The 24819-nt window shown below is 63.9% G+C and overlaps 1 protein-coding gene across 6 annotated transcripts in view; it reads left to right on the top strand.

Moving 5' to 3' along the window:
- The window catches only part of ADGRB1 (adhesion G protein-coupled receptor B1), a 79491-nt gene that overhangs the window by 11773 nt on the left and 42899 nt on the right, over positions 1–24819 (top strand). For 5 of the 6 annotated variants that reach the window (XR_004315282.1, XM_032468269.1, XM_032468268.1 and 2 more), the window contains exons 2-17: positions 1599–2609; positions 12350–12511; positions 13436–13549; positions 14016–14180; positions 14302–14466; positions 14797–14970; positions 15280–15444; positions 15651–15752; positions 17101–17207; positions 17415–17609; positions 17782–17850; positions 18551–18659; positions 21690–21833; positions 22309–22384; positions 22491–22593; positions 23471–23514. Coding sequence is in view for 5 of the 6 variants with exons in the window: in XM_032468269.1 (XP_032324160.1) it covers positions 1823–2609; positions 12350–12511; positions 13436–13549; positions 14016–14180; positions 14302–14466; positions 14797–14970; positions 15280–15444; positions 15651–15752; positions 17101–17207; positions 17415–17609; positions 17782–17850; positions 18551–18659; positions 21690–21833; positions 22309–22384; positions 22491–22593; positions 23471–23514 (2681 nt within the window). In the remaining variant the exon portion in view is untranslated. The remainder of the gene's footprint in view (positions 1–1598; positions 2610–12349; positions 12512–13435; positions 13550–14015; positions 14181–14301; positions 14467–14796; positions 14971–15279; positions 15445–15650; positions 15753–17100; positions 17208–17414; positions 17610–17781; positions 17851–18550; positions 18660–21689; positions 21834–22308; positions 22385–22490; positions 22594–23470; positions 23515–24819) is intronic. The other variant, XM_032468267.1, reaches the window with a different exon arrangement.

Raw genomic sequence — 24819 nt, 5'->3', positions numbered from 1 at the left:
CTGCCCCACCTCTGGGTAAACCAGCAGGCCCAGCACTTAGCCTCGCACTGAGAGCACGAAGTCTCACTCCCACCTTACGGAGGGGGTCTCTGAGGCTGGGAGGTGAGGGACAGGCCAGAGCCCACACAGCCACAAGAGGGGCAGCCCGAGTCCAGCCGTCCTGGCCCAGGTGGCCCAGAGCCGGAGGCCGCCCACGCCCAGCGCCTGCTGTGCCTACAAGGCCCATCAGGAAGGACACCAGGAGGGGACTGCAGAGCAGTGACTGACCTTGTGTCGCCAGCCAGCTGGGCCCAGGCAGCAAGAAGCAACGAGTCCCTGAGGGCAGGCGGCCGGCATGTGCACGGTCAGCAGAGCAGAGGTGCCGGCACCAGGAGGCCGGGCGGGCTCTGGGGCGCGGGCTGCAGTCTCCCTCGGCCACCCGCTGGCCCAGCTGCTGCGTGGGGCGATGGCCGGCCAGGGGCTTTGGGAGGGGTGGAAAACTGAGGCTTGGAGGCAGAAGGAACTTCCCAGGGTTCACGTGCGGGTGGGTCCAGGATAGGCAGTGCTGGCTTCCTGAGCCCAGGACAGCTCTGCTGCGTCCCCCCTCACCCCAGCCGGGAGCTGCTCCCCTCCCCTGGGTGTAAGCGGGTGGCACACAGCCAGCACCCTCTCCTAGAGCAGGGCAGGTCGCCCCCGGGTCACGAGATTGGGATCAGTCTGGGAGATTCAGGTGGGGGTACTCCCACCTCCTCACTTTGACCCTGTTTGAGCCATGGTTTCCTCGCCATGAAAAGGGCGAGGGCAACAGTGCCAGCCTGGCCAAAGTGGGAGGCAGGGGTCAGTCCAGGCTGAAGCCTGGACACAGTGGCTCCAGGAGACTCCAGGGGAGAGGGGAAGGAGGGCTTCCTGGCACAGGTGGAAGGCTGAAGGGGGCACCTGGGGGACCATGTGACAGGCAGCAGGGTGGGTGGGGCAGAGAGAAAGCAGATGAATGTCAAGGTCACAGCCAGAGACCTGGGTCTGACTCCACCCTCATTCCCCAAAGAACTGGACACTCTTGCTGTGAGGAGGCAGAGGTGGGAGGGGTCTCTGCACCCACAGGGCTGAGGCTCAGAGGGCAGGGTTGCAGGGAGGCTGGGGGATGGCTGGGATGACCTTTCTCCTCCGCTCCCTCATCCTGCCTCCCCTCTTGCTGGGTTTGCAGATCCTTCCCTGAAAGATGGGGCGGGAGAGGGGTAAGGTCAGAGAGGCCCAGAGAGGGAATAACCCCCATGGCCACCGTGGACATGAGAGCAGGCCCGGAGCTCAGGGGCCGTGTCAGGCTGTCTGGCCAGATGGGCACAGCCGAGGCCCCTGTGGCCTGGGGCCCTGGCCAGCGCTGCCCACTGCTCCTGCCCAGGCCTGGTTTGGGGAGGAGGTGCCCGAGCCCCTGGATCCCTACCCCTGCAGGTGTACACAATGGCAGGTGACAGACAGACAGGTGGACAGAACAGGTGCCTGAGAGCAGGGCCAGGGCCTGTGTCAGGGCCCCAAGCCCGAGATGGGCACTGCCCCCAGCGAGCCTGAGTCCCAGCCTCCCCGGGGGTGCTCACAGTCCCCTCTTCTGCTTTCTCTTCCAGCCGCTGCTGGCAGCCCCAGGCCGGCGTCGGGGCCCCTGAGGTTGGCAGCCACCGCTGCCCCCTCGATCGCCTGAAGCCCTTTCCTCCCCCTGCCCCCACTCAGAGCCCCTGCCCCCTGGCCCCAGCCCGGCCTGGCCCCGCTTGCCGCCGGACCCTGGCATGTCAAGGCCTGGCCCACGCCTGCCTGCCCAGCCCGCGGAACCCCGGCGGCCCCGCGAGCTAGGATGAGGGGCCAGGCCGCCGCCCCAGGCGCCCTCTGGATCCTCGGTCCGCTGCTGCTGCTGCTGCTGCTGCTGCTGCTGGGGACCCAGGCGCGTGTGGCCGCGGGGGCCGACGTGGGGCCTGGGGCCGATCCGTGCGCCACGCTGGTGCAGGGCAAATTCTTCGGGTACTTCTCAGCAGCCGCCGTCTTCCCCGCCAACGCCTCGCGCTGCTCCTGGACCCTGCGCAACCCGGACCCGCGCCGCTACACGCTCTACATGAAGGTGGCCAAGGCGCCCGCCTGCAGCAGCCCCGCCCGCGTCCACACCTACCAGTTCGACTCCTTCCTGGAGTCCACGCGCACCTACCTGGGTGTGGAGAGCTTTGACGAGGTGCTGCGGCTCTGCGACCCCTCTGCACCCCTGGCCTTCCTGCAGGCCAGCAAGCAGTTCCTGCAGATGAAGAGACAGCAGCCGCCCCAGGACGGCCACCCCGGGCCCCGGGTCCAGCTCCCGGGACCCAGCGACGACTTCTCCGTGGAGTACCTGGTCGTGGGCAACCGTAACCCCAGCCGGGCCGCCTGCCAGATGCTGTGCCGCTGGCTGGACGCCTGTCTGGCTGGCAGCCGCAGCTCGCACCCCTGCGGCATCATGCAGACCCCCTGTGCCTGCCTGGGTGGGGACGCCGGCGACCCTGCCTCCAGCTCCCTGGTCCCCCGCGGGGACGTCTGCCTGAGGGACGGCGTGGCTGGTGGCCCTGAGAACTGCCTCACCAGCCTGACCCAGGACCGGGGCGGGGATGGCGCCCCAGGTGAGTGACCAGCGGGGAGAGGCCCTGGGGGTGGCTCTCTGGGCAGAGGGCAGGTGGGAGAGGGTGTCCTCTGTAGGGCCGCCCTGGCCACGCATCCCTGAGTACTCCCTTGGGAAGCCAGGTGCATTAAGAGAAGTTCTCTGCAGGCTCACTGAGAATAGGCAGCCTGGGGTGCTTGCCTCTGGCCCCCAGGGCCGGGCGTGGTGCCAGCACATGGGAGGTGCTTGCTGAGTGTTCAGGGAAGGACGGAGGGAAGGGAGGAGGGGAGGAGGGGAGGGAGGAGGGAAGAAGGGAAGGGAGGAGGGGAGGAGGGGAGGGAGGAGGGAAGAAGGGAAGGGAGGAGGGAAGGAGGCAAGGATGGGTCTGGTTTCTTCCTGGATGAGGGAGTTTTTCATTTCTGGCTGGGGGGAGGCCCCTCCTCTTTTGCAGGTAGGATGATTCTGATGGGCCAGCAGGTGCCATGGCCTGTGGCCAGGGTCTGCAGGGGCCTCCTGGGACACGGGAGAAAAAGCGAGGAGAGTGGGCTGTCGGGCGATGTGGTCAGGAGATGCAGTTTGAGGTTTGCACGTGGTGTGGCCATATAAATCCTTATCCAGCCGCTAGTTACCCAGCGCCTGCCAGCTGTTCTTGTGGCAGGGAGGAGGCACAGGAAGTTCTCCGTCTTGTAGAGCTGCCTTCAGGGTTGGGGGAGGGAGGAGGCGTCAGGTACGGGTGTCCCTGGTGTCGGGGATGCGTGTCTCCCGGAGTGAGGGGCTCACTTGGTCAGGGGGCTGTGTTTGAGTTTCGGGGAGAGGTGCCGGCGAGCCCTGTGGGCGTCAGAGGCAAAGGCGGGGGTGCATGTGTACTAGGCAGGTCCCAGCAGGGAGGGGCTGGGGCACCGTCCACCTTCTTAGCAGTCTGGTTTCCTTGGTGAGAGGGGCACCCGCACAGGAGGGCATGATCAGTGAGCTGGGACACTGGTCGGGGCTCCGTGGCGGTGGGGCAGGCGAGGGGCCCTGCAGACACTTGGATGGGAGCCCCCCTTGCAGGACGCCCAGGGTGTCTCGGGAGGCTGGGGCCTCAACCAGGGCAGGGAGGGCAGCAGGGGCCAGGCTGGGCTGGGTGTTCATGCCAGCAGGTCACTGCGGGGCCAGGTGACATGGTCCAGGCCCTCGGCCTCTCCTGAGCCAGTAAGGCTGATGGATTCCACAGAATAGCGTCTGTAGAGGCATAAAATAAGCTACGTGGGGTTACAAAAGAAGCTGGTTCTCCTGGACCTGGTTCTATTCATGGCCCCCAGGCCAAGGATCCCAGATTAGAAATCTCTGTGAAGCAGCGAGGTGCCGGAGAGGATCAGGAGAGGAGGGAAGAGGTGGCCAGAGCCGCGGGAAGGGGGTGCAGGTGTGGCATCCAGGAAACATCAGAAAATCCCCGTCTCCCATCAGCATATCAGGGCCCCTGGGGCTCTCCAGGCTCGGCAAGGTGGAGGTCACTGTGACCTTGTCTGGGGCAGCTCCCTCAGGTGGCATGCTGGTGGGAGTGGTCCTGGGGGTGGGGAGGAGATGCGGGCGGCGGCTGGTTTGGGAGGCGGGGGGTGCGAGGGGACCAGGCAGGCAGTGGCCTAGTGGTCGCCTGCCACCGATCCTCAGTGTCTTAGCCGGCAAAGTGCCCACTGCTTTGTGGGACCGCTTGGCCGCAGCAGACACGACGGTCCTGGGGCCTGGCCCATACTGGAGCTGGTTTCTGTCAGCATCGGGGCGGGGAGCGTGCTGGGGAGAGACCCGGTAGATCCGGTGGTGAGGTGTGGAGCTTGTGGCAGAAGGTCAGGAAGGCGGGCCTGGTGTGACACCTGTGCTGTTTGTGCTGCAGGACCCTGGCCAGGTCGGAGGAAGAAGGAGGGTCTGGGGGATGGGGGTGGATGCAAAGGATGTGGGCATGGAGGAAGGAGGCGGCTGGACCTCTCCCAGCTTTCTGGCCGGGACTGAGGACGTCAGCCAAGGTGGGGAAGCAGCGGGAGAAACAGGCTGGGAAGCAAGATCTGGAGGTCAGAGTGGGACTTGGGTGTGAGAGGCCCGTGCGTCATCCAGTGGCAAAGTCTTTGGAGGAGGGAGTTTTGGGACCCGGCGCCCCGGGATAGGACCAGGTCAGGTTCAAATCCCAGCCTGACCCACATGCACTGAGTGTCCCCGAGCCCATCCCATCTGCTCTTCCATCCCCTCGGACCTCTTGTCTTTAAAATGGAAAGAGTAAAATCACCTTCTTCCTTGATTGTCATGAGGGTTGAGAACTGGGGGGAAAGTGTTTCTAAGCTGAAGCGATGTTACTGACGAATCGTCAAAACGTCGGTACCTTTGTTTGTTATAAGGTAGGGATCTGGAGAGCTGGGGGCAGAGAGATAGGTCAGAGGAGGGAGGTTGGGAGACGGGACTGGGCACCTTGGACGTGCACAGAGATTCTGAGAATGGGAACGTTTAGGGGTGGTGCCGGAAGGGGGCGGGCAGACCCATGCCTATGTGTGTGCACGCACTTGTGCTCCTGCATCCGTGTGCATGTACCGTGTGTTGTGCAAGCATGCCTGTGATCACGCGTCCACGTGCACAGGTACTGTGCATGCATGTGTACACGGTATGCGTGTATGTCCATACATGCGTTGCCAGCACGTGTTGTGTGCACATGAAGTGTGTGCATGTGTGCATTGGGTTCCTGTGTGCATGTGTGTGAGTATGGTAGGTCCTCGCGTCCACCGTGTGTGAGTGTGTGTGTGTGAGTGGGTGTGTCGGATGGCTCCGTGCAGGCCGCTTTCAGCAGCTGTGACAAAGCGTGTGTCGAGGCTGTGTGGCAGGGCTGGGGGCCTTGGGGGAAGGCAGCTTGCAGGGCCTGTGGGCAGGGGCTGCCACGATGTGAAGCGGGGAGCTTGGCTACGGGGCAGGAGGGTCAGGGCATGGTCACCCAGGCCCAGCGGCAGCGCAGACCCCTGTGCACGTGCCTGGGACTCAGAAGGCCTTGACGCTCTGAGACCTTGGGAGTAAAAATCTGGGTGGTGGTGACAGCAACGGCGTCTGAGTGTCTCTTTGTGCCGGGAGCACTGCCTAGTTTACTCCTCCCAGCAGCCCAGAAGATGGCTCCCCAGCGAGGTACCTGCCTGCACAGGGCCTTTGCATGAGCTGTTCCCTGGGCTGGAACACTCTTCCCCACATACCCACAGGATTCCCTCCCTCAGCTTGCTCTTGCCCTGGCCCCCTGGCCCCCGACCACACTGCTTCAAGTGGCAGCAGCCCCCAGCCCCAGCCGCGCTCTCACTGCACTCTGTCTCTTTTTCTCTTCCCATATGGCATCGCTTGTGAACACTGGATAATTTCCTGTGTCCTTACTCCCTGTCCTGCCAACAGGGCAGGGAAGTTGGCTGATGAAGCCCAATGTGTGTGACAGTGCCTGGCACACAGCAGGCCCTGGATTAATCCTTATTGAGTGGCATGAGGCACAGAGAGGTTAGTCAGCGGCCAGGGTCACACAGCTTGTAAGAGGGAGAGCCAGCTTTTGTCACCTGGTGGTCCCTAGGGCTTGTCCTGCAAGGAGCTCTACTGGGAGGGTGTGCATGTGTGTACGCACGTGTGTCGGCGTGGGGTGGCATGTGGACCAGAGATCCAGCAGTCATTCAGAAGACACACCGCTGAGCCAGGCAGGTGCCGGGCCCCAGATCTCGCCGGCTGAGCATGTGCCCAAGGAGGTTCGCCCCTCACACTGGCCAGGCGAGGCTGGGTCACGCGTGTCCCTCCATCCCCAGCCCGGCTGGGGGCCGGCAGGAGGCCCAGGCCAGCCCATGGCCCAGTTTCAGCCCTGCCCCCACCCGGCCTGTCCAAATGCCGCGTGCCACACGGCCACATCACGCGGCCGGCCGGCAAGTGTTCCTGGGGCCAAAGAAACTGTCCCCTCTCCTCCATCCCCGCCTGCTCACCCCTCTGTGGCCACCTGCCCACTCTCCCGGCCTTTCAGCGCCGTCTCCCTGTCCCTGTTCCCGTGGTCTCTCTGCGTTTTCCTGCCTCTGGTGAGATGGGGCCATTCCTCTCAAGGGTTGTTTTAAATATTCATGTTTTAATTAAAGAATTTTATTGCAGCAGCGACATGTAAGATAATGAAAAAGTGGCATCCTGGGGGCTGGGGTTGCGCCTGTGTGTGTCCGTGTCTGTGTGCGTGAGTGCTGTATGTGGGAGTCCCCGGTGCATATGTGTGTGTTCCTGTGTGTGTGTGCATGTGTGCCCCCCATGTGCCTGCACGGGGGCGGGGAGCTGGGCCGGAGCCTGACTTTGTGACATCCCGGGCACACGGGTCAGGAGGGGCGTGTGAGGCTGTGATGCTGGGCTGAGAGGCTGTGACCTGACCCAGGCTGCACAGCTCATCTCAGGGCTCAGGGCCCCACCCTCGCCTCCAGATCTGTCACCACTCAGCTGGGACGCCCCCTGCTGTGACACAGGGCTTGGAGTCCGACCCTAAGAACCCCACAACTTTCCTGGGGGAAGCCCCAGAGCCCCTCCCTGGGGCATCTGGTGGGGGAGAGAGGCTGGGCTTGGCATGGGGAGAGGGGAGCGGGGAATTCCAGGGGATGGGCGTGCCTCTGGAGTTTGGGGGTGACCAGAAGCAGCGGGGCAAGGGGAGTAGGAAAGGCCAGGGCCTCCTCGCCAGGACTGGGTTTGTCATCCCGGCCAGGGGGCCGCTCTTTTGCACAAGGGCCAATTTAGAAAAATCTGGAAAACCAAACTTCAGGCTTCATGGTAGATAAGTCCCATTCCAGATGGAAATAGCAGGATGTGACCCCATAAAAAATGATAAGCGCATGTGGGCCATCGCCCCGCCCATAGAGGAATGCCCATGAGAGGCCAGAGCTCACCCCAGCCCTGCCCGGGGGCCTGGGAGGCTGGGAGCGACGGCCCTGCTGGGGTCCCGCCTCCCAGGAAGATGGGGAGAAGGGCTATCGGTCGCACAGTTGAGGCCCGGGGCGGGGGGGAAGAGACCTGTCCAGGTCACCCGGCGCCAGGGGGCAGGGGCAGGTGGGGCCCAGGCCTTCACGGGCTTATCACAAGCCTCCTTCTTAGGACAGGGGCACTGGCCTGCCTGGGAAAGAAGGACTGGGAAAGTGAGTAGCCCTGCAGACAGGGCCAAGTCGGCTGGCTGGCCGAGCCTCAGTTTACCTTCTGTGCAACGGGGATGGGACGGTGCCTGCACACAGGGTCTTTGCGAAGCTAGAGATGGCGCCTCTGTGGTGCTGGGAGGAGCCCTCCTGGTCCTCCTTACCTGGGAAGTGGCCCGTGGACAGTCGGCGCGGCTCTCAGCCCCGTCCTGAGGGCCAATGGTACCTGTCGCAGCTGGGCGGGCTGCTGGTACCTGGGGCCTTGATAGTGGGGGTTGCATGCCTTGGTGAAGGATGGGCCAAGTCAGGACATGTGGGGTGGGGGCTAGGGGGGCACTTGAGGATTGGGGGTGCTTCAGGGAGCAGTCCTGTCCCCTGTGGTCCTCATTTGCACATCCGTGCAGGAGGCTCAGAGGAGGAACCCGGGTGCCCCAGGATGGGCCCTAACTTCAGAGACGCTGGACCATGCCCTGGGTGCCTGGGGAACCTGGCCTGGTGGGCGGGGCTGGGGCAGGAATGGGCCGGGGCTGACCACTCCACCCCCGCCCCCGCTGCCCCACCTGCTGGACTGGGGAGACCTCTGCTGGAGGAGACATGAAGTGCACCGCTCACTCCCCTCCTCCAAAGGGGACCCAGGAAGCAGGAAGGCCCAGCAGGATGAGGACCTCTCCCAGTGCCCTCATCCTAGCCAACTGGGGCCACAGGGGCCAGGGAGGCCACAGCCTCCAGGCTGGAGCACCAGGGTGGGAAGGAGGCTGGGGGCCCCCTCACCCTGTGCCCTCTCTCCTGGGTGGCCAAGGCTGCCTGGCCGCCATTAATTGGCTCTATTCATCTCGTAATGAGATGGAAATGAGGCTTCCAGACAGAGGGGGCATTGAGCCGGGGAAGAATGGCGGCTTCTTTCCGGGCCTGGAGGGGCAGCCCACCCCCCAGCCTTGCCCACTCCTCTGCTGCCCCCGCAAAGCCTACCCAGCCCAGGAGCCCTGTGGCCACCCAGCAGAGGGGGTCCTGAGAGCCTCTGCCCAGCACTGCGGGCCCCAGGCGTCCTTGCGGGGAGTCCCCAGTCGTGGATACATTGGCTTGACTAACATTTACCAGGTGTCAGCTGTGTGTGGGACACACGTTAAATGTAACAGTGATAACAGAAATAGCGGCCACCACTAGCTGAGTGTCCCTCCGTGGTGGGAGCGTGGCCAAGGTCCAGGGGCGGCTTGTGACCGGAATCAGGGCTCATCTGTGATGGGGGCCAGGCACCCTGTGTCCAGGATCAGAGGTTGCTCTGTGATGAAGATCAAGGCTCAGTGTGCTCAGGGTCAGGAATCACCATGTGACCAGGGTCAGGGCTCAGACAAGGACCAGGGTCTGTCTAGGCCTGGAGGGCAGACTGTCCTCTGAGCTGGCGGCCGCCTGCCTGACCTCTCCTGATCTGACCCCTTCTCTCCGCCCCCTCCCCCCACCACAGCCTCGCCACCTGGTCACCAAGGTAACCAGCCCTGAAGTAGTGGGTGTTTTGGCAGCTGAGGCCTAACCTGAGTCTATCCTGAAAGACTGAGCTCTGCAGCAGTTGCCATGGAAACCAAGTGGCATCCTCCGGTTAGCCTGGCTTGGACACCCTCTCTCTCCCACCCACTGACAGTTTCCACGTCACTCGGGCTTCCGCGTTGGGGCTGGGCTGGGGCAGCAAGGGGGATGGGCAGGACGTGCCCACCCTGGCCCGGCTGCCAGGCCTGTCTCCTGGACCCCAGGCCTCCGTCCCTTTGTCTCAGCGTGATGGGGTGGGATGGCTGAGCAGGGGAGACCACTGAGGCCTAGAGTGCCAGGCGGGGGGCCCTGTGGTCGGTTTTGGCAGGCAGCCTTAGTCCGGGGGCCAGCGAGTGGAGCACTTGGAATCTGATCATGGGTTTCATCCCGGCTCCTCTCCTAGTCAACCTGGCGGATAACTTGGCCTCTCTGTCTGCATCCGCCACACGGGCGTGGTCACGGGGCTGTTGAGGTCACCCGAGCGAAGTGGCAGCAATGAAGGCCCCCTGTCTGGGCAGCCTCGGCCGTCATACCTTCAGAGCCCTCACCTGCCCTGTCCCGAGCGCACGGAGGCAGTCCTGGGGCTCCCCGCCTTCCCCCGGGCCCTGGTCTGCTCCCCTACTCCTGCACCCCGGCCCCCAGGGTCCTTCCGTGACGTTCCCAGTTCAGAGTGAAGTCCTATTTGTGCAGTATCCTTGAGACCCTGGCTTCACCTGCCTTCTGAGACTTGGGCCTCCACGCCGTCTCCAGGGCAGACCCTCCTGGCTGTCTGGACCACGCCTCCTTGAGCCTCAGTTGTCTCTGCTGTACGGGGGGTAAACATTTGCTTCCTGGGTGGACTGGGACTCAAGGCTTCTGTGTGCTGAGGCGACAAGCACAGAGCAGGAGCAGGGGGAGTCAGGACTCCCTTGCCCAGGATGCTCCCCAGAGAGCCGACCTTGCGGGGAGCAGACTGCCTTGAAGAGTGTGAGGTCCAGTCCCACTTGGCCCCTCCTCCACGGGGGAAGCACAGCATGGCTTCGCGTGGGCAGGCTCCCGGCTTCCCATCTGAGCAATGGGAGCAGAGAGGCCTCCCTTGTGGGAGCACAGGGCATCGCGCCCAGACCCAGGAAGGGGCTCGGAACCAGGGCCCCCGGACCCCCAGAGTCAGGGTCCATGCAGAGCTCAGCCCTGCCCCCGCCCGTGGCCCTCCCTGGCAAGTCCTCCCTGGGCCTCTGCTGCGCAGCTGGGAGCTCCAGGGTTGAGCAGGGTCCACGCCCACCCCAGTAAGGTCGGAGCCACCCTTCCTACTGGTCCCTTTCCTGGCCGAGGTGCTCTGCCTCTCTGGGTCCAGGGGAAAGTGGGACCCATGAGAGGGTAGGCTCAGTGAGGGGGGAGAAGTTTCTGCAAGGGCGTGGGGGTGTGGAATTCCTGGTTGCTACGTACTCAGCAGGGAGAAGGAGCCCTGCCTCCCAAACGGGGGAGTTGGTGATTGGGGGTGTCCTCTTCCCCGCCTCCAGCTCATTTGCTTCTGGCGCCCCCTGCTGGCCAGTTCCTGGCACAGGCACAGGGACCACTGGGAGGGGCTCTGCACCTCTCCAGCCGCCCTCCCCAGAACAGAGCGCCCGGACACCCAACCTGCTGTACATCAAAGCGGGTTCCCTGGGGTCAGCTCCCACCCCAGCGGCACGCCCACACCTGTTGCCTCCCAGCCATCTCGGGCGTCAGGCTGTCCTCAGATGAGGGGCTCAGGCTAGGGCGGGATGTACTTGACGGGCCCACAGCAGGGGCTGGCGGGGCAACTAAGTGTGCACTTCGGCCCTGGAGCCCGCCCTCCAGGGCCTGCGCGGTCCTCGTCCTCGCCGCCCTCCAGGGCCTGCGCGGTCCTCGTCCTCACCCCAGGAGGTGGGTCCAGGTCTAGCGTGGGTCCCACTGCTGGGCCTTGGCAGTGTCACGCCCAGGGTTCCTGGTACGCAGGTGTCATGTCACTGCATGCAGAGTGCCCGGACCAGCCTGAACCTGGCCCGCAGTAGGTGCTTGGTGAGGCTGCGTGCCCTTGTTGAGTTCGCCCTGACCCTGCTTTGCTGGGGGGTCAGGGGCCTCAGGGAGACCTTGAGGATAAATGGGATGGTGGCACCAGTGTCCCTCGCAGAGGGAGTGATCTGGGCACCTTAAGTGTGGCCTTTGGACGGAAAGCCTGAGTGAAGCAGCTCCTTCCTGAGCCCATCATTGCGGCCAAGAGTGCTGGCCCCAGATGTGTGGGCTCTCCATTCCTCACCCCTCAGTGTCTCTCTGTACTTAGAGGCTGTCCCCGTAGTGTCCTCGCTGGCACTGGGGCTACCAAGGGGCTCAGGTCTTTGGGGGCATGAGGTCGTGACTGCCGGGGCGACAGGGCCAGGATGGAGAAGGCCCAGGAGAGGGCTGGAGGGTGGCCGGAGGGGCCTGGAGGCCCTCGGCAGCCAGTCTGCCGGGTCTGGGGGAGGCTCAGCCTGGTGCTCCGCCACCAGACCTTGATCACGCCTGCCGTCCCTTCATGGGGCGGGAGAAAGAGCTCACAGGTCATGGCTGGGCAGGAGCGGGATGGGGGGGGACTGACGCTCAGGGGAAACTGGACTGAGGGCCACGGGGAGAGGGCAGCGGGGCGTGAGGACCTGTGCCCAAGAAAAGAGAGCCTGAGCAAGAGAACCGCCCCCATCCTCAGCCCCATCGCCGGGCCCCTGCGGTGCAAGGCAGCGCCACGGTGGGCACGGGGCCTTCCCTCATTCACTCGTTCTTCAGACCCACCTGGGACTCCAGCTCTGTGTCCAGCCCCCACACTGGGGACCTAGATGCAAAGACAGAGCTGGAGGGCACTGAGCCTCCAGGGGGAAGTGGGGTGCATACCGGGCCCCAACTTCCCCCGCATCTCTGCCCCTCCCTGCCCGGCTGGCCTTTGCATCACATTCCCTTACTAACCCCGTCTAGGCCCACACTCGCCTCCTAACTAACCCTCCAGGATTCTGTGCTGGTTCAGATGCTGGGGGGCCGCTGTGTCCCTGATCTCTGCTTGGCAGACCCCTAGAGGGCACCCTCTGAAAGACACCTCAGCCCTTTGCCCCCGCCCCAGGCCTGACCCCTGGCCTCTCGTTCCCACCAGGCGGCTGGAAGCTGTGGTCCCTGTGGGGCGAGTGCACGCGGGACTGCGGGGGAGGCCTGCAGACGCGGACACGCACCTGCCTGCCGGCGCCGGGCATCGAGGGCGGTGGCTGCGAAGGGGTGCTGGAGGAGGGCCGCCTGTGCAACCGCAAGGCCTGCGGCCGTGAGTGCGCGGACCAGCGGGCCAGGGGCGCCCGGGGAAAAGAGTGGCCTGGGGCGAGGCCGGATGGGAAAGAGTTGGGGGGGGGGTCAGGGCCTGGCCAGAGGAGGGGCTCCGGGCGGGGCCAGGCACAATGGGGCCTGGGCCATAACGGGCGGGACCTGAGGGGGCGGGGTCAGGGATGGAGCCTGGCCAGGGGCGGGGCCGAGTCTTCGTCCAGCCGGGTGGGGACCAGTAGAAGTAAGGGCCTAGGAGTGGGACGTGACCCAGCGTTAGGTGGAACTGGATAGGGGCTTTCATCGCACTTGTGGATTGGGAATTTTTGCATGTGGACAGCTGGCTGCGGGGCTTGTGCTTCTACCCCCACCGCCTGCCGTAGCCAGACCCATCTGCCCCCCAGCCCGAGCCTGCCTCCAGGATGTATTTCTCTAATAAGGCTCTCTAATGACCTCATGCATATTTTAGCTGCTTCCATAAAGTTAAATCAAGTTATAATGAGACTGTCATTCTTCAGATTGTTTTTTCCCTGATGAAACTTTCCTGGGGAGAGGTGCTCATCTCAGGAGCCTGGGGAGGGCCCTGGGGTGTCGGGCTGGGTGGTGGAAGGCACGGGCGCTGGTGGGATGCTGAGCAGAGGAGGGCAGCCACCGTTCAGCCGTGCTGCCCTGCAGGTGACGCCTGCGGGCCCTGGAAGAAGAGAGAGAGGGGCCCAGGGCAGGGGAGACTGGACCCACAGGACCCACAGGACCCACAGGGGTTGGTACAAGGCCAGGGCACCTGGTCCCCGGTTTCCCAACTGTCCAGTGGGGCCAAGCTGCCCTAGTGCTGGCAAGCCTGTCCCCACTGCGGCTGGGGACTGTAGGACCAAGGGCCAAGAGCGCCCCTCTTGAGCTGCAGGGTGGGAGCTTACCTGAACCCGCCCTGCAGCCGCTGCCGGGCGCACCAACTCCCGGAGCCAGTCCCTGCGGTCCACGGATGCCCGGCGGCGCGAGGAGCTGGGGGACGAGCTACAGCAGTTTGGGTTCCCCGCCCCGCAGACAGGTGAGTGGCCGCAGCCGGGCGGGGTTGACAAGCAAACGCACTTAAGCCCCGGAAAGTGGAAAAAGTTGGTTCCAGGGGACTAGGTCTTTGGGCAAATATTATACGTTATTAATTGCTGTTGATTATAAGTAATGAGTGTAATAATTTACCACAATTAGACTAACCTCTTAGTGCCAGGCGCTTGTCGCCAGCCACACTGGATTTAGGAGAACTAGTGTGAGGCAAAGAGGTCTGAGCCCAGGGACCCAGAAATGGCATAGACCACCAACAGGGGAAACGACAAGTCTTTGGGGTCAGCTCAGAGTCAAATGCTCCTCAAACTCAAACAAGGGGAAAAAAAAAAAGCCTCAAGGGCCTCCCTGCGGCCGCCCACTGCCCAGCATGGCAGGCTCCTCCTGGGGAGTTCCTGAGGGTCTGAGCGGAGGGACGGGCAGCAGGCCTGTGATGCTGAGGTCTGGGCCCACAGGTGACCCTGCGGCCGAGGAGTGGTCCCCGTGGAGCGTGTGCTCCAGCACCTGCGGCGAGGGCTGGCAGACGCGCACGCGCTTCTGCGTGTCCTCCTCCTACAGCACGCAGTGCAGCGGGCCCCTGCGCGAGCAGCGCCTGTGCAACAACTCCGCCGTGTGTCCAGGTGGGCGGCGCGCGGGGCAGGAGCGGGGATGGGGCGGCGGGGCGCGGGGGGCGGGGCGGCAGGGGCGGGAGACTGGTCTGCTGCCGGGCAGGGGTCGCAGAGTGCTCTGTTCCCTCCGCAGTGCATGGTGCCTGGGATGAGTGGTCGCCTTGGAGCCTGTGCTCCAGCACCTGCGGCCGAGGCTTCCGGGACCGCACGCGCACCTGCCGGCCGCCGCAATTTGGAGGCAACCCCTGTGAGGGTCCTGAGAAACAAACCAAGTTCTGCAACATCGCCCTGTGCCCTGGTAGGTGAGAAGGAGGGCGCTGGGTGGGGGTAGGGGGGACTGGGGAGGGAAAAGAAGGGCCCAGCGGGTCCCTGGCCAGCCCCAGGAGCCCAGGTTTGCCCACGCAGACCCGCCTGCTGGGGTGCTCAGAGGCGGAAACCTCAGGCTGTGATCAGGCTAGAGATCGGAGACCCTGGGGCATGCTACTCATGTACCATGTGTGTTGAGATGGTGGGCCTGAGGCAGGCGTGTGGCACGTCCCCAGGGGTGTTGACACCTGTGCCCCGGGCTGGGTGGTGGGTGTAGGCCTTGGGTGTTCATGCCGGCTTCCTGTCCCCTTCCTTCCCCCGGGCCGGGCAGTGGATGGAAACTGGAACGAGTGGTCCAGCTGGAGCACGTGCTCTGCCAGCTGCTCCCAGGGCCGGCAGCAGCGCACGAGGGAGTGCAACGGGCCTTCGTACGGGGGTGCTGAATGCCAGGGCCACTGGGTGGAAACTCGAGACTGCTTCCTGCAGCAGTGCCCAGGTCAGGGCCGTGCCAAGGACCTGTGGGTGGGGGACCTGGTGGGTATGAGCCATGAGGGAGGAGCGAGACCCCGTGGGGGCTCATCATGGGTCCTTGCAGTGTCCCTGGGGATGCAGGGGACAGTGCGGTGATGGTGGGGGACCAGTGCATGTGAGGCATGTGTTTTATCCTGTATCAAGCTGAGCTCTGGCTTCCCCTCCCGGGGTCTCAATTTCTTTCTTCTCACGGCTTCCTGCCCCTACGTCTCTGTGTCTGCATCCTGTGGCTCCTGTACCTGCACTCACCTCTGTGTGTGGCGGCATCCCACAGTGGATGGGAAGTGGCAGGCCTGGGCGTCGTGGGGCGGATGCAGTGTCACGTGTGGGGGTGGCACACAGCGGCGGGAGCGTGCCTGCTTGGGGCCCTTCTTTGGGGGAGCAGCCTGCCAGGGCCCCCAAGATGAGTACCGGCAATGCAGTGCCCAGCGGTGTCCTGGTGAGTGTCCCTCCACCCAACAACTGGACTCTGGGGAGGGGCATACTGAGAGACTGGGTGGGCTTGGCACTTCACTCTCCTGGGGGAATGACTTCCCCTTGTGACGGTGGATTTCCTGGAGGGGTCTTGGCCTTCCTGGCCCTGCTGCCAGCTGTCCATCCCCCTTCCTGTCCCCACCCCCACTCATGTCCCTGGCCCCCTGGCAGAGCCCCATGAGATCTGTGGCGAGGACAGCTTCGGTGCTGTGCTCTGGAAGGAGACCCCGGCTGGAGAGGTGGCCGCAGTCCGGTGTCCTCGCAATGCCACAGGTGAGGACTGAGGGGCAGGTGTCGTGGGGGACTCCTGTCCTTGAGATGCCCATCCAAGGAGCTGTCAGCTCAGGGCACGCGCCCCAGACTGTGTTCAGGCAGTCCGTGCCCTAAAGCCAGGGCCACCGTGTCCTGAGCGTTCACCAGGAGCCAGCGCCTGCATGAAGCCCTTTAGTGCGATGCCCCACGAAGCTGCCCATTGACACGTGGGAAACTGAGGTGCGGAGAAGTTAACACACTAGCCCTGACAGGGCCAGTAAGTGGGAAGTCAGCTTTGAACGTGGTGGCCTTAGTCCCCTTGCAGCCCTGTGGAGTTACAGGGGCATGGAAAAGGCAGAGAGGGCTCCCAGAAGCGGCTTGGCGCCTCAAAGGGTTGGTTTCCTTTGCCCCTCTTACCTGAGGAGTGCGTGCAGTTTTGGACATTGGTTTGGTGTGCAACATTCAGGAAGTGAGCCTCTCTGAGCCTTTGTGTTCTTTCTGTAAAACAAGCATATTGTGGGCCCCCTGCCCCCAGGGCCCCTGCCCCTGGCGGGGGCTGTGTGTTCCCGGCTGTGGATGCAGCGCCCCTGCCGTGTTTTGTTTATAAAGCAATACACGTTCCAGATAGCATTTTGCAAATCCTGGGAAGTAGAATGAAGAAAACCCAGGTCACAGGATGGTGTGACTTCTCTGGCCTTTTGTCTGATGTGCTGTATTTTCCCTCGTCTTGATTCTACACCATGCAGTGGAGCAGGTGTCCTATCCTGCCCTGTGGCTCCTGTTGGGTGACAGGGTTGTGGCAGTCCCTTGGGGTCATCGCCGCCGTGTGTGCACGCAGCTGTGCCTGGTTCCCTGGGAGTAAGTTCTAGGACACAGGCTGTGCCCGTGTTTAAGGCAGTCAACACCTGATGTCAGTCGGCCCCGAGCTGCCCAGCGTCTGCGGCACACCCAGGCCAGCGGGTCCCCTGCCCCCATGGGTGGAGCTGGGCACAGCCCGCCCGGCTGTTGGTTTTCCCCGGGGCTCTGAGTAGGAAGGGGCTCCAGGAGAGGCCCTGGACTGAATGCTGGAGCCCCTCACTTGGCCAAGGGCTCTGCTTCCACGCAGGTGTGTCCCTGAAGGTTTGGTTCCCGCCGGGTCCCAGGACCTGGCACAGTGCCTGACCTGGAGCATCTGCTCAGAAATGTTTTGAATGAAAGAAACCAAGGGAGGCCTGTCCCCTGGGCCGGCTCAGTTTAGAATGAGGCCACGGGCAACTTCCTGCTCCTGAGGCTGGAGGGTTCCATCCTGGGAGCCATGGGTGGGACTCCTGTGCTGGAGGTGGGCGCCACCTGAGAATCAGGAGACAGAGCTGACCTTCCATTTCCCCAGGCCTCATCTTGCGACGCTGTGAGCTGGATGAGGAGGGTATTGCCTACTGGGAGCCCCCAACCTACATCCGCTGTGTCTCCATTGACTACCGAAACATCCAGATGATGGTGAGGCCGGGCCTGGGGTCTCCTACCCTGCCCCCACCCATCTCTCCCTCCTCTGTCCTACGTCCCCGATAGAACCATGTGTCCCCAGTGGCACACTCTGTGGACATGAGTCAGCTATGGTCATGACTGGGGGCTGCAGAGGACCTTCTGGGGGTGGGAGGTCCCTGATACCTGCAAGTCATGCACCCACCCCCTCCATCTTCCCAGACCCGGGAGCACCTAGCAAAGGCTCAGCGCGGACTGCCCGGGGAGGGGGTCTCCGAGGTCATCCAGACGCTGGTGGAGATCTCCCAGGACGGGACCAGCTACAGTGGGGACTTGCTCTCCACCATCGATGTCCTGAGGAACATGACCGAGATCTTCCGGAGAGCGTACTACAGCCCCACCCCTGGGGACGTGCAGGTGGGCGCTCAGGAGGGCAGTCCTCCACCCCAGCCTTAGACTGAGCTCTGACCTTGATCACACACTGAGCCCTGACGCTGCTCACGCTCTGAGACCCAACCCTGCCACACACTGAGCCCTGATTCTGGTGACTTATCCTCTGCCCACTGGCCCTCCTTCCTCTTCTTTCCAGAACTTTGTCCAGATCATCAGCAACCTGCTGGCGGAGGAGAACCGGGACAAGTGGGAGGAGGCCCAGCTGGTACGGACCCCAGTCTGGGGCCCTTGGAGTCGGAGTAGCAGGATGAAGACAGGCGTCCCTGGTGCTGTCCTGAGCCCCAGGCCAGACCAGGGTGGGATCTTGGGTGCAAATCCCAGCACGGCCTCAGCCAGTCTTGTGACTCTGAGGAAGTTCTTTGTCCTTCTGAGTCCCAGTCTCCCCATCTGTCTGAGGACAGTGGCTCACTGCGTGAGGCTCAGGGCGGGGTGTGAGAAAACATGTTGGCCATGTGGTGTGCATTGGGGTGACAGGAATGTGGCGGTTCCTTCTCATCTGGAGAGAGCCATCCACCTCCCTTCCTCCCAGACTGACCTGGAGGCTGCCACTGCTCCGGTGCCCAGGGCAGCACCCTGGGCGAGGGCTGTGGAGCCCAGAGACCTCCACCCCCCTCCCCTCCCTTCTGGGCTCCATGTTCTTGTCTGCAAAATGCCGATGGAGTCTCAGAGGTCCCGACTCTGCTCCCTGAGTCAGGTCCAGAGCCTTGCGACGCTAGGGAGGGAGCGACAGGACCCTGACAAAGAGGGACCAGATGAGAGGAGGAGGCAGGAGGAGGCAGGAGGAAGGAGAGCATGTGTCTCCACTGGGGTGCAGGCGCCTCCAGTGGCACTCAGCTCTGGTGGTTGGCATTCTCGGTGGGGCTCCCCACCGTCTCCGAGGATCCCTGACCCCCTCCTCTCCCCAGATGGGCCCCAACGCCAAGGAGCTGTTCCGGCTGGTGGAGGACTTCGTGGATGTCATCGGCTTCCGCATGAAGGACTTGCGGGACGCATACCAGGTGACAGACAACCTGGGTAAGCCCACCCTCGCTCCACCAACCCCCACGCCCCTGTTCCGCAGCCCTGGGTAGGGCCCTTGGGCCTGTTTCCTCATCTTTAAACAGGCAGTGGCCAGACCCCCTCTGCGGGCCCCCCGGACCCAGCTCTAAGATGATCTCAGTGCTCTCAGGTGCACAGACCTGAGTCTCCTGACAATGGTCCCATGTGCCCCTGAGAGGGGGTTGGTGTGGGGGCGCTTAGACCAAGAGAAGGTCCTGGAGACCTTGAATCATGGGGCACACCAGGACCCCCAGGCCACAGCCAACCCCTTGCTTGCACCTCCTTGGGGCTGGGCCCCACTTCCACGTGTCACCCCCAGTGCCTTCTCTGTGCTGGGCTGGCCTTGGAGATTTGAAGGCAGGATTGTGTCGCCCTCCACTCCCAGGGCACCTTGTCAGAGGAGCCTGGTCTCCACCCAGCTCTGGGGCACTGACCGTGCCTCTCACACGGGAAGGCGGCAGTGCTGGCCTCGTGGTGGGTAGAGAGCAGGGCACGGGCTGGGGCCTGGGAGGTAAGCAGGGCGCGCGAGCACTTGCAACAACTGTATTTAGTGGTGACCACCAGTGTCCCCTTAAATAGCTCTCTTGAGCCACATTTGTCAAGTCCTCCCTGTTTCAGGGCACCACCCCAGACACCCTCCGTTGTCAGGGCTCCTCCTCATAGTGGGGAGCCCAGTAGTGGGCACTGGACCGACTGTGGTCCACACGGCACCCGGGAGGGAGATGGCCACCTCCCTTGTAGAGGGACTTGGACCTCTAGTGACACGCCCTGTGTCAGCTGCGCTGTGTTAGCACAACCCTGGGGACGGGCCTGGGCCGGGTCGGGGGTTTGCTAAGCTGGAGGTTCCCAGAGCCCTGGCCACTGTCTGTCTGCCTTAGCGCTCAGGAGCCCAGAGCTGGGTGAGAGAGGGGGAGGCCCCTGAGGCCAGGGGGTGGGCACAGCCGTCATCCCACAGCTGGGAGACTCGGACCAGGAGGTCTGGTGCTATTGGAGGTCACCTGGCAAGTGGGGTCAGCAGTGGCTCCAGGCTGGCTGGGGGGGACTTACCCGCCCTTCCCTTCCCACTGGGCTGACTGGGCCCTTTCTCTAGGTGAGGTGGGGGTGGCCCAGAGAGGGGAGGGCTTCCGTGCGGCTGCGCGGGAGTGGCCGCTGCAGGCTCTCACTGTGGAGGTTGGCTCCCAGGACGCCCGGCATCACCTACCGGCCCTGGAGGGGCGCTCAGGCCTGGGCTGCGTGCCCCCGACTGACCTCCTGCCTCCAGGGAACCTGTCCTGAACTGATTGTCATTCAGGGCCAGCTCTTTGTCACCAAAGGAAGCCCTGGACTCCTCCCCATCACCCCTCATGACCCATCCAATCCAGTACACCCCGTACACCCCCTGCACCCCACACACTCCACACGCCCTCATGCCCCCACACACCCTGTGCACCCCACACACCCACACACTTCCTACATCCTGCTGCTGGAACACTTACCCCAGGAGTCCAAGCAGCCTGACCTCCAGGTCTGTCTCCAGAGGCCACCCCCTCAGGGCAGACTTCCTGACCACCTGTTTGGAAGTACGCCCCCCCAGGGGTCATCGCTGCCCCACAGACCACCTATTTTCTTCTCTGCTCGGGTCACTGTCTCCCCAGCTGCGCGTCAGCTCCGGGAGAGGGCCTGTCTCCCTCTTCTGCGTCCACAGCATTAGAACCATCCCGGGCACACGGTCGGTGCTCGGAGACCTGCGGCGTGATGAATTTGCTCACCTGTTCTGTCACTGGTGAGGTGCTCAGCGACAGAGGGCCAGCCTCCTGCTGGGCTGGGCACCCAGAGAGGGGGCCCATCCCTGTCCCCAAGGCCTCTTGCAGGGAAGACGCCCTGGGCCCCAGCGCTGAGCACACGGGTGCAGGGAGGGCGTGGTCTGCAGGAGAAGGAGGGTGCCGCCAGGAGGCCAGTCCTGGAGGGGCGAGAATGTGTGGGCCAGGCACTGCGTGAGCAAAGGCGCCAAGGTGGGAGTCGGCTGGGGGATGGGGCTTTGTCGAGGAGAGGCCCCAACGACGGGGGAGGGCCAGGTGACAGCGGGGCAGGTGAGGCTGGTTCCCATGGTCTGCCCCCTTCACCCCACACCTAAGGCACCCACTGTGCGGACCTGGCCCCAGGCCGTGGGTTCTGGGTGAAAGGAGCAGAGTCTGCCTGGAGTGGGTGGGCCTGGAATGAAGGGGCTCAGAGACGTTGAGACCCCCCACCCCATCTGTCTCCCCAGGCCGGTCTGCCACTCCGCCCTGGGGATCCCTCGGTCAGGGCCAGAGAGAGCCCACTGGGGCTGGGGTCTTCAGGTGCAGCTTGGCTGGGGCCTAGCAGGGCTGAGGGTCTTCAGGAGGCCGGCCGGGCCCCCTCAGCAGGAGGGTGGGAGGAAAGACTGCAGACGCCACTAGCTGTCTCTGCTCTGGCTGATCCCCAAGCATGCTATGTCCCCATCAGCCCCTTCTCCACAACCAGCACCTTCCTTCCCAGGTCCCCCTCGCATCCCCATCCATCTGTTGTCCCCTTACAGTCCCCAGCCCTGTAAAGGGGGGGGGGTCTGTATCTGTCCCTTTTACAGATCAGAGCCGGGGGGACGGCTGGGCTCCAGCTTCCCAGGGAGGGGCACTGAGGTGGACACCACTCCCTGTGGATGCGAACCTGATGGCAGAACCCACCTCTGGCACCTTCTGGGGCTGAGTCCAGGCCTGGGTCCTCACAGGGGCTGGGGACTCCTGCTTGGTTGGGGGAGTGTCATTTGAGGGCTTGGAAGGTACCAGGAAGTCTCTGTGGCCTTGGGCCTCGTAGGGAGGTTGGTGTTGGGCAGCCACCTGACCGGGTGCCCCCAGGCCCCCTGCACTTGCTCTGAGCCACGAGCACACACGCGTGATGGTTCTGGACTCCTGGGCCGCTCCCAGGCTCCTTGTCACCAAACCTCTTTCTGTCTCTGTCTCCCTCTCTCTGTCTGTCTCTGTTGTCTGTCGCCCGCTGCCCACCCACTAGTCCTCAGCATCCATAAGCTCCCAGCCAGTGGAGCCACAGACATCAGCTTCCCCATGAAGGGCTGGCGAGCCACGGGTGACTGGGCCAAAGTGCCAGAGGACAGGGTCACTGTGTCCAAGAGCGTCTTCTCCACGGGGCTGACAGGTGAGGGACCTTGGGGTGTGGGAGGGGCCCCCAGGGCTTGAGGCCCACTCCCCTGGGGTGTTTCTTCTGGAGTCTGTCCTGCTGCTTCAAGGGCTAGGGCGGCTTCCATTTCTTCTCAGTGTTCCTAAGCTTGCCGCCTCCTCCAGGAAGCCCTCCCTGCCCTCCCTGTGTTGGGAGGCTCCCAGGCAACCTTGGCTGAATGGCCAGTGGACCGACTCATTGCAGGGAGCGCAAGGGTCTCACCTGGAGTCACACAGCAGGTGACTCTGGTTCCCAAGAAGAGAAACTGTCCCCTCAGGAGTCACTGAGGGCACCCAGGCAGTCTCCCTAGCTCCACTGCAGGCTGCATCCACTGTCGGGGTGGATGTGACCCGGAGCCCGGGCCTCCTCTGGAGGACACGCACTGCCCTCACCGGAGCAGGGTCCTGGCCTGGGGGCAGGCTGGGAGGGGGCAACCAGCAGTGCTCTCTTCCAGAGGCTGACGACTCGTCCGTGTTCGTGGTGGGCACCGTGCTCTACCGGAACCTGGGCAGCTTCCTGGCCCTGCAGAGGTGGGCGCCACGGGCACATGGGGTGGGGGGACGCCAGGCCAGGGGGAGGTGGGGGGTTCATGCAGGGGTCCCCAAACCCGACACAGCCCTCTGGCTCCCCCTCCAGGAACACGACTGTCCTGAACTCCAAGGTCATTTCCGTGACCGTGAAGCCCCCACCTCGCTCCCTGCTCACACCCCTGGAGATCGAGTTCGCCCACATGTACAACGTGAGTGCCCTTGTGTGCATGTCCACGTGCACGTGTCCCCTCCGCCTGATCCCACGTGTGGTGTGCATGCTCACGTGTCTCGGCCTCACGTCGGCCTTCAGAGAGAGCTCCTTTTACCCCCGGGTGATGGGTGGGGGACACTGAGGCTGGCAGAGGACTTGTCCAGGGTCACACAGCAGGGCCGCGTCCGATGCCACTGCTCCCCTGGCCCCATCGGCCTGGCTGTTCCCTGGGAAAGAGGGAACCATCCTCTGCTGAGAAATGAGCCCACCCCCGCCGTACGAGCCCCCCACCCTGCTCCTGGGCAGCAGGCAGACAGATACTCCTGGGGCCAGCTGAGAGCCAGCAGCTGCCCGGCTGCCCGGCCGAGACAGGGCAGCGCCAGGCCTCGAGTCCCGGGACAGAGCTGTGGAAAGAGCCGGGCCTGCTCTTCCCCGCTCTGTGGCCTTGGGCCTTGCTCAACCTCTCTGGGCCTTGGCTCCCTCGCTTACCAAGTGGGAACCCCCACTGTTGTCACACCACAGCCTGAAGAACAGGGGCATTCTCTGAGGCCCTCCCTGTGCCCCCAGCCAAGCTCTCCCTGTTACCCCGTTTTGCGTTAAGCTGGACTGGCCATTAGGGAATCTAGAACTGGGCTTCAGCCCCTGCTCCCCAGCCTGGCTCAGAGAGGGGACAGCAGCTGCCCAAGGCCGCACAGCAGGGCTTGGGGGTCTGAGCCAGTCCCTTCCCCCGCGCTGGGTCTCAGTTCCTCCTCCTCCAGCTCTGTCTCTGCGGGAATGGGGTAGGCAGAGCGCCCGGCACAGGGTGGGCCCCGCAGCGACGGTCGGGTGTGGCTCATGGGGTGGCAGGTGGTCTGACTGCTCCCCCTTCCTCCCAGGGCACCACCAACCAGACCTGTATCCTCTGGGACGAGACCGACCTGTGAGTTCACCTGCGCTTTGTGGCCCCGGGGCCTCGGGCTTGGGGGAGGCCGGCCCAGCAGGGGAGGGGTGCAGGCTTCAGGTCCGGGGGCCGCCGACTCCCCTACTCCGTCTGTCCTGCACGGTCTCTCCCTGCCCAGGTCAGGCTCTGAGGCAACAGGGGGCCCACCCAGCTGGCCTCCCACCCCTCCCAGGGAAGTCCACAGTGCCCCCCAACTCCCACGCCAGCCAGGTGACAGGCAGATGGTTTGGCTTTGCAGGAGCACTGCCAAGGACTGGGGCAGCGGGGTGAGACCCTGAGTGATCAGACAGGAAGCAGACGTGGGGGCTCCCAGGGTCCTGTGCCCAGTCCCTTGTCCAGCGGTAGCACCAGCACGTCAGGTGCTGCAGCAGGAACCAGTGGGCCCAGGACACTGGGCTGGACTGGCCGGGCTGTGACTGGGAGTCACAGGGCCTGGCATGGGTGCCCAGAGCCAGGTGTCCTCCCGGACAAAGGGAGGCGAAGGGACAGGTGGGGTGCTCACACAGTCACAGGGCAGAGTTTGTGCAAAGGCCCCAAAGTGGGGGCAGCATCTAGATGTGAGGAAATCAGAATTTGAGGAGACAGGGTGAGGAAAGCCTGGCGAACTGATCCCATTGGGCCAGATGGGCCTGGTGGGGCCTGGGCCTTCCCCGCAGAGGTTTGGTGTCCATTGGGGCGGGTGTGGTCAGAGAGCTGTGTGCCATTGTCACCACCTGCCTCCCTCAGCCCTGGCTCCGCCAGTCCCCAGGCCAGACTGCAGGCCTGGGGGTTCGTGTGGCAAGTCCCTCATGCTGGGGGCGGTGCAGTGACAGAGGTGTGTCAGGGAGATCGGGGGGGGGGGGGGCCGCAGTGGCTGACCCTAGAGGAGGAGGTGTTTTTCTGGCAGAGAATGGGAGGGAGCAGTTTAGGCAGAAGCACACTTTGAGCAAAAGTGTGGAAGTTGGTAGGTACAGGAGGAATGCCAGGCCAGGACGAGTAGGCAGCTGGAGAGGAGGCTGGTTGGGCGCAGGGGCGCCGGGGGAGGTGCGCGGGGCGTGGGGCCAGTCTGTAGGGCTGTGTTGGGCACTACGGGAGCTGTCGGGGAGAGAAGTGACTATCACCCATCCGTCCTCCATCCACCTGTCCATCCCCCATGCATCTACCCACCCACTCAGCCATCCATCCACCCACCTTCTATCCATCCAGCCACTTGGCTATCCACCCATCCACTCACTCATCCACCTACCCACCCATCCACCCACCATCCGGGCTTCAGTGATTACTGACCACCCACAAGGCACTGCT

This window comes from Camelus ferus, chromosome 25 (genome assembly GCF_009834535.1).
Source record: "Camelus ferus isolate YT-003-E chromosome 25, BCGSAC_Cfer_1.0, whole genome shotgun sequence".
In the NCBI taxonomy this organism is placed as follows: Eukaryota; Metazoa; Chordata; class Mammalia; order Artiodactyla; family Camelidae; genus Camelus; species Camelus ferus.
The sequence above is the reverse complement of the archived record's forward strand: the minus strand, read 5'-3'. Positions and strand labels throughout refer to the sequence as shown.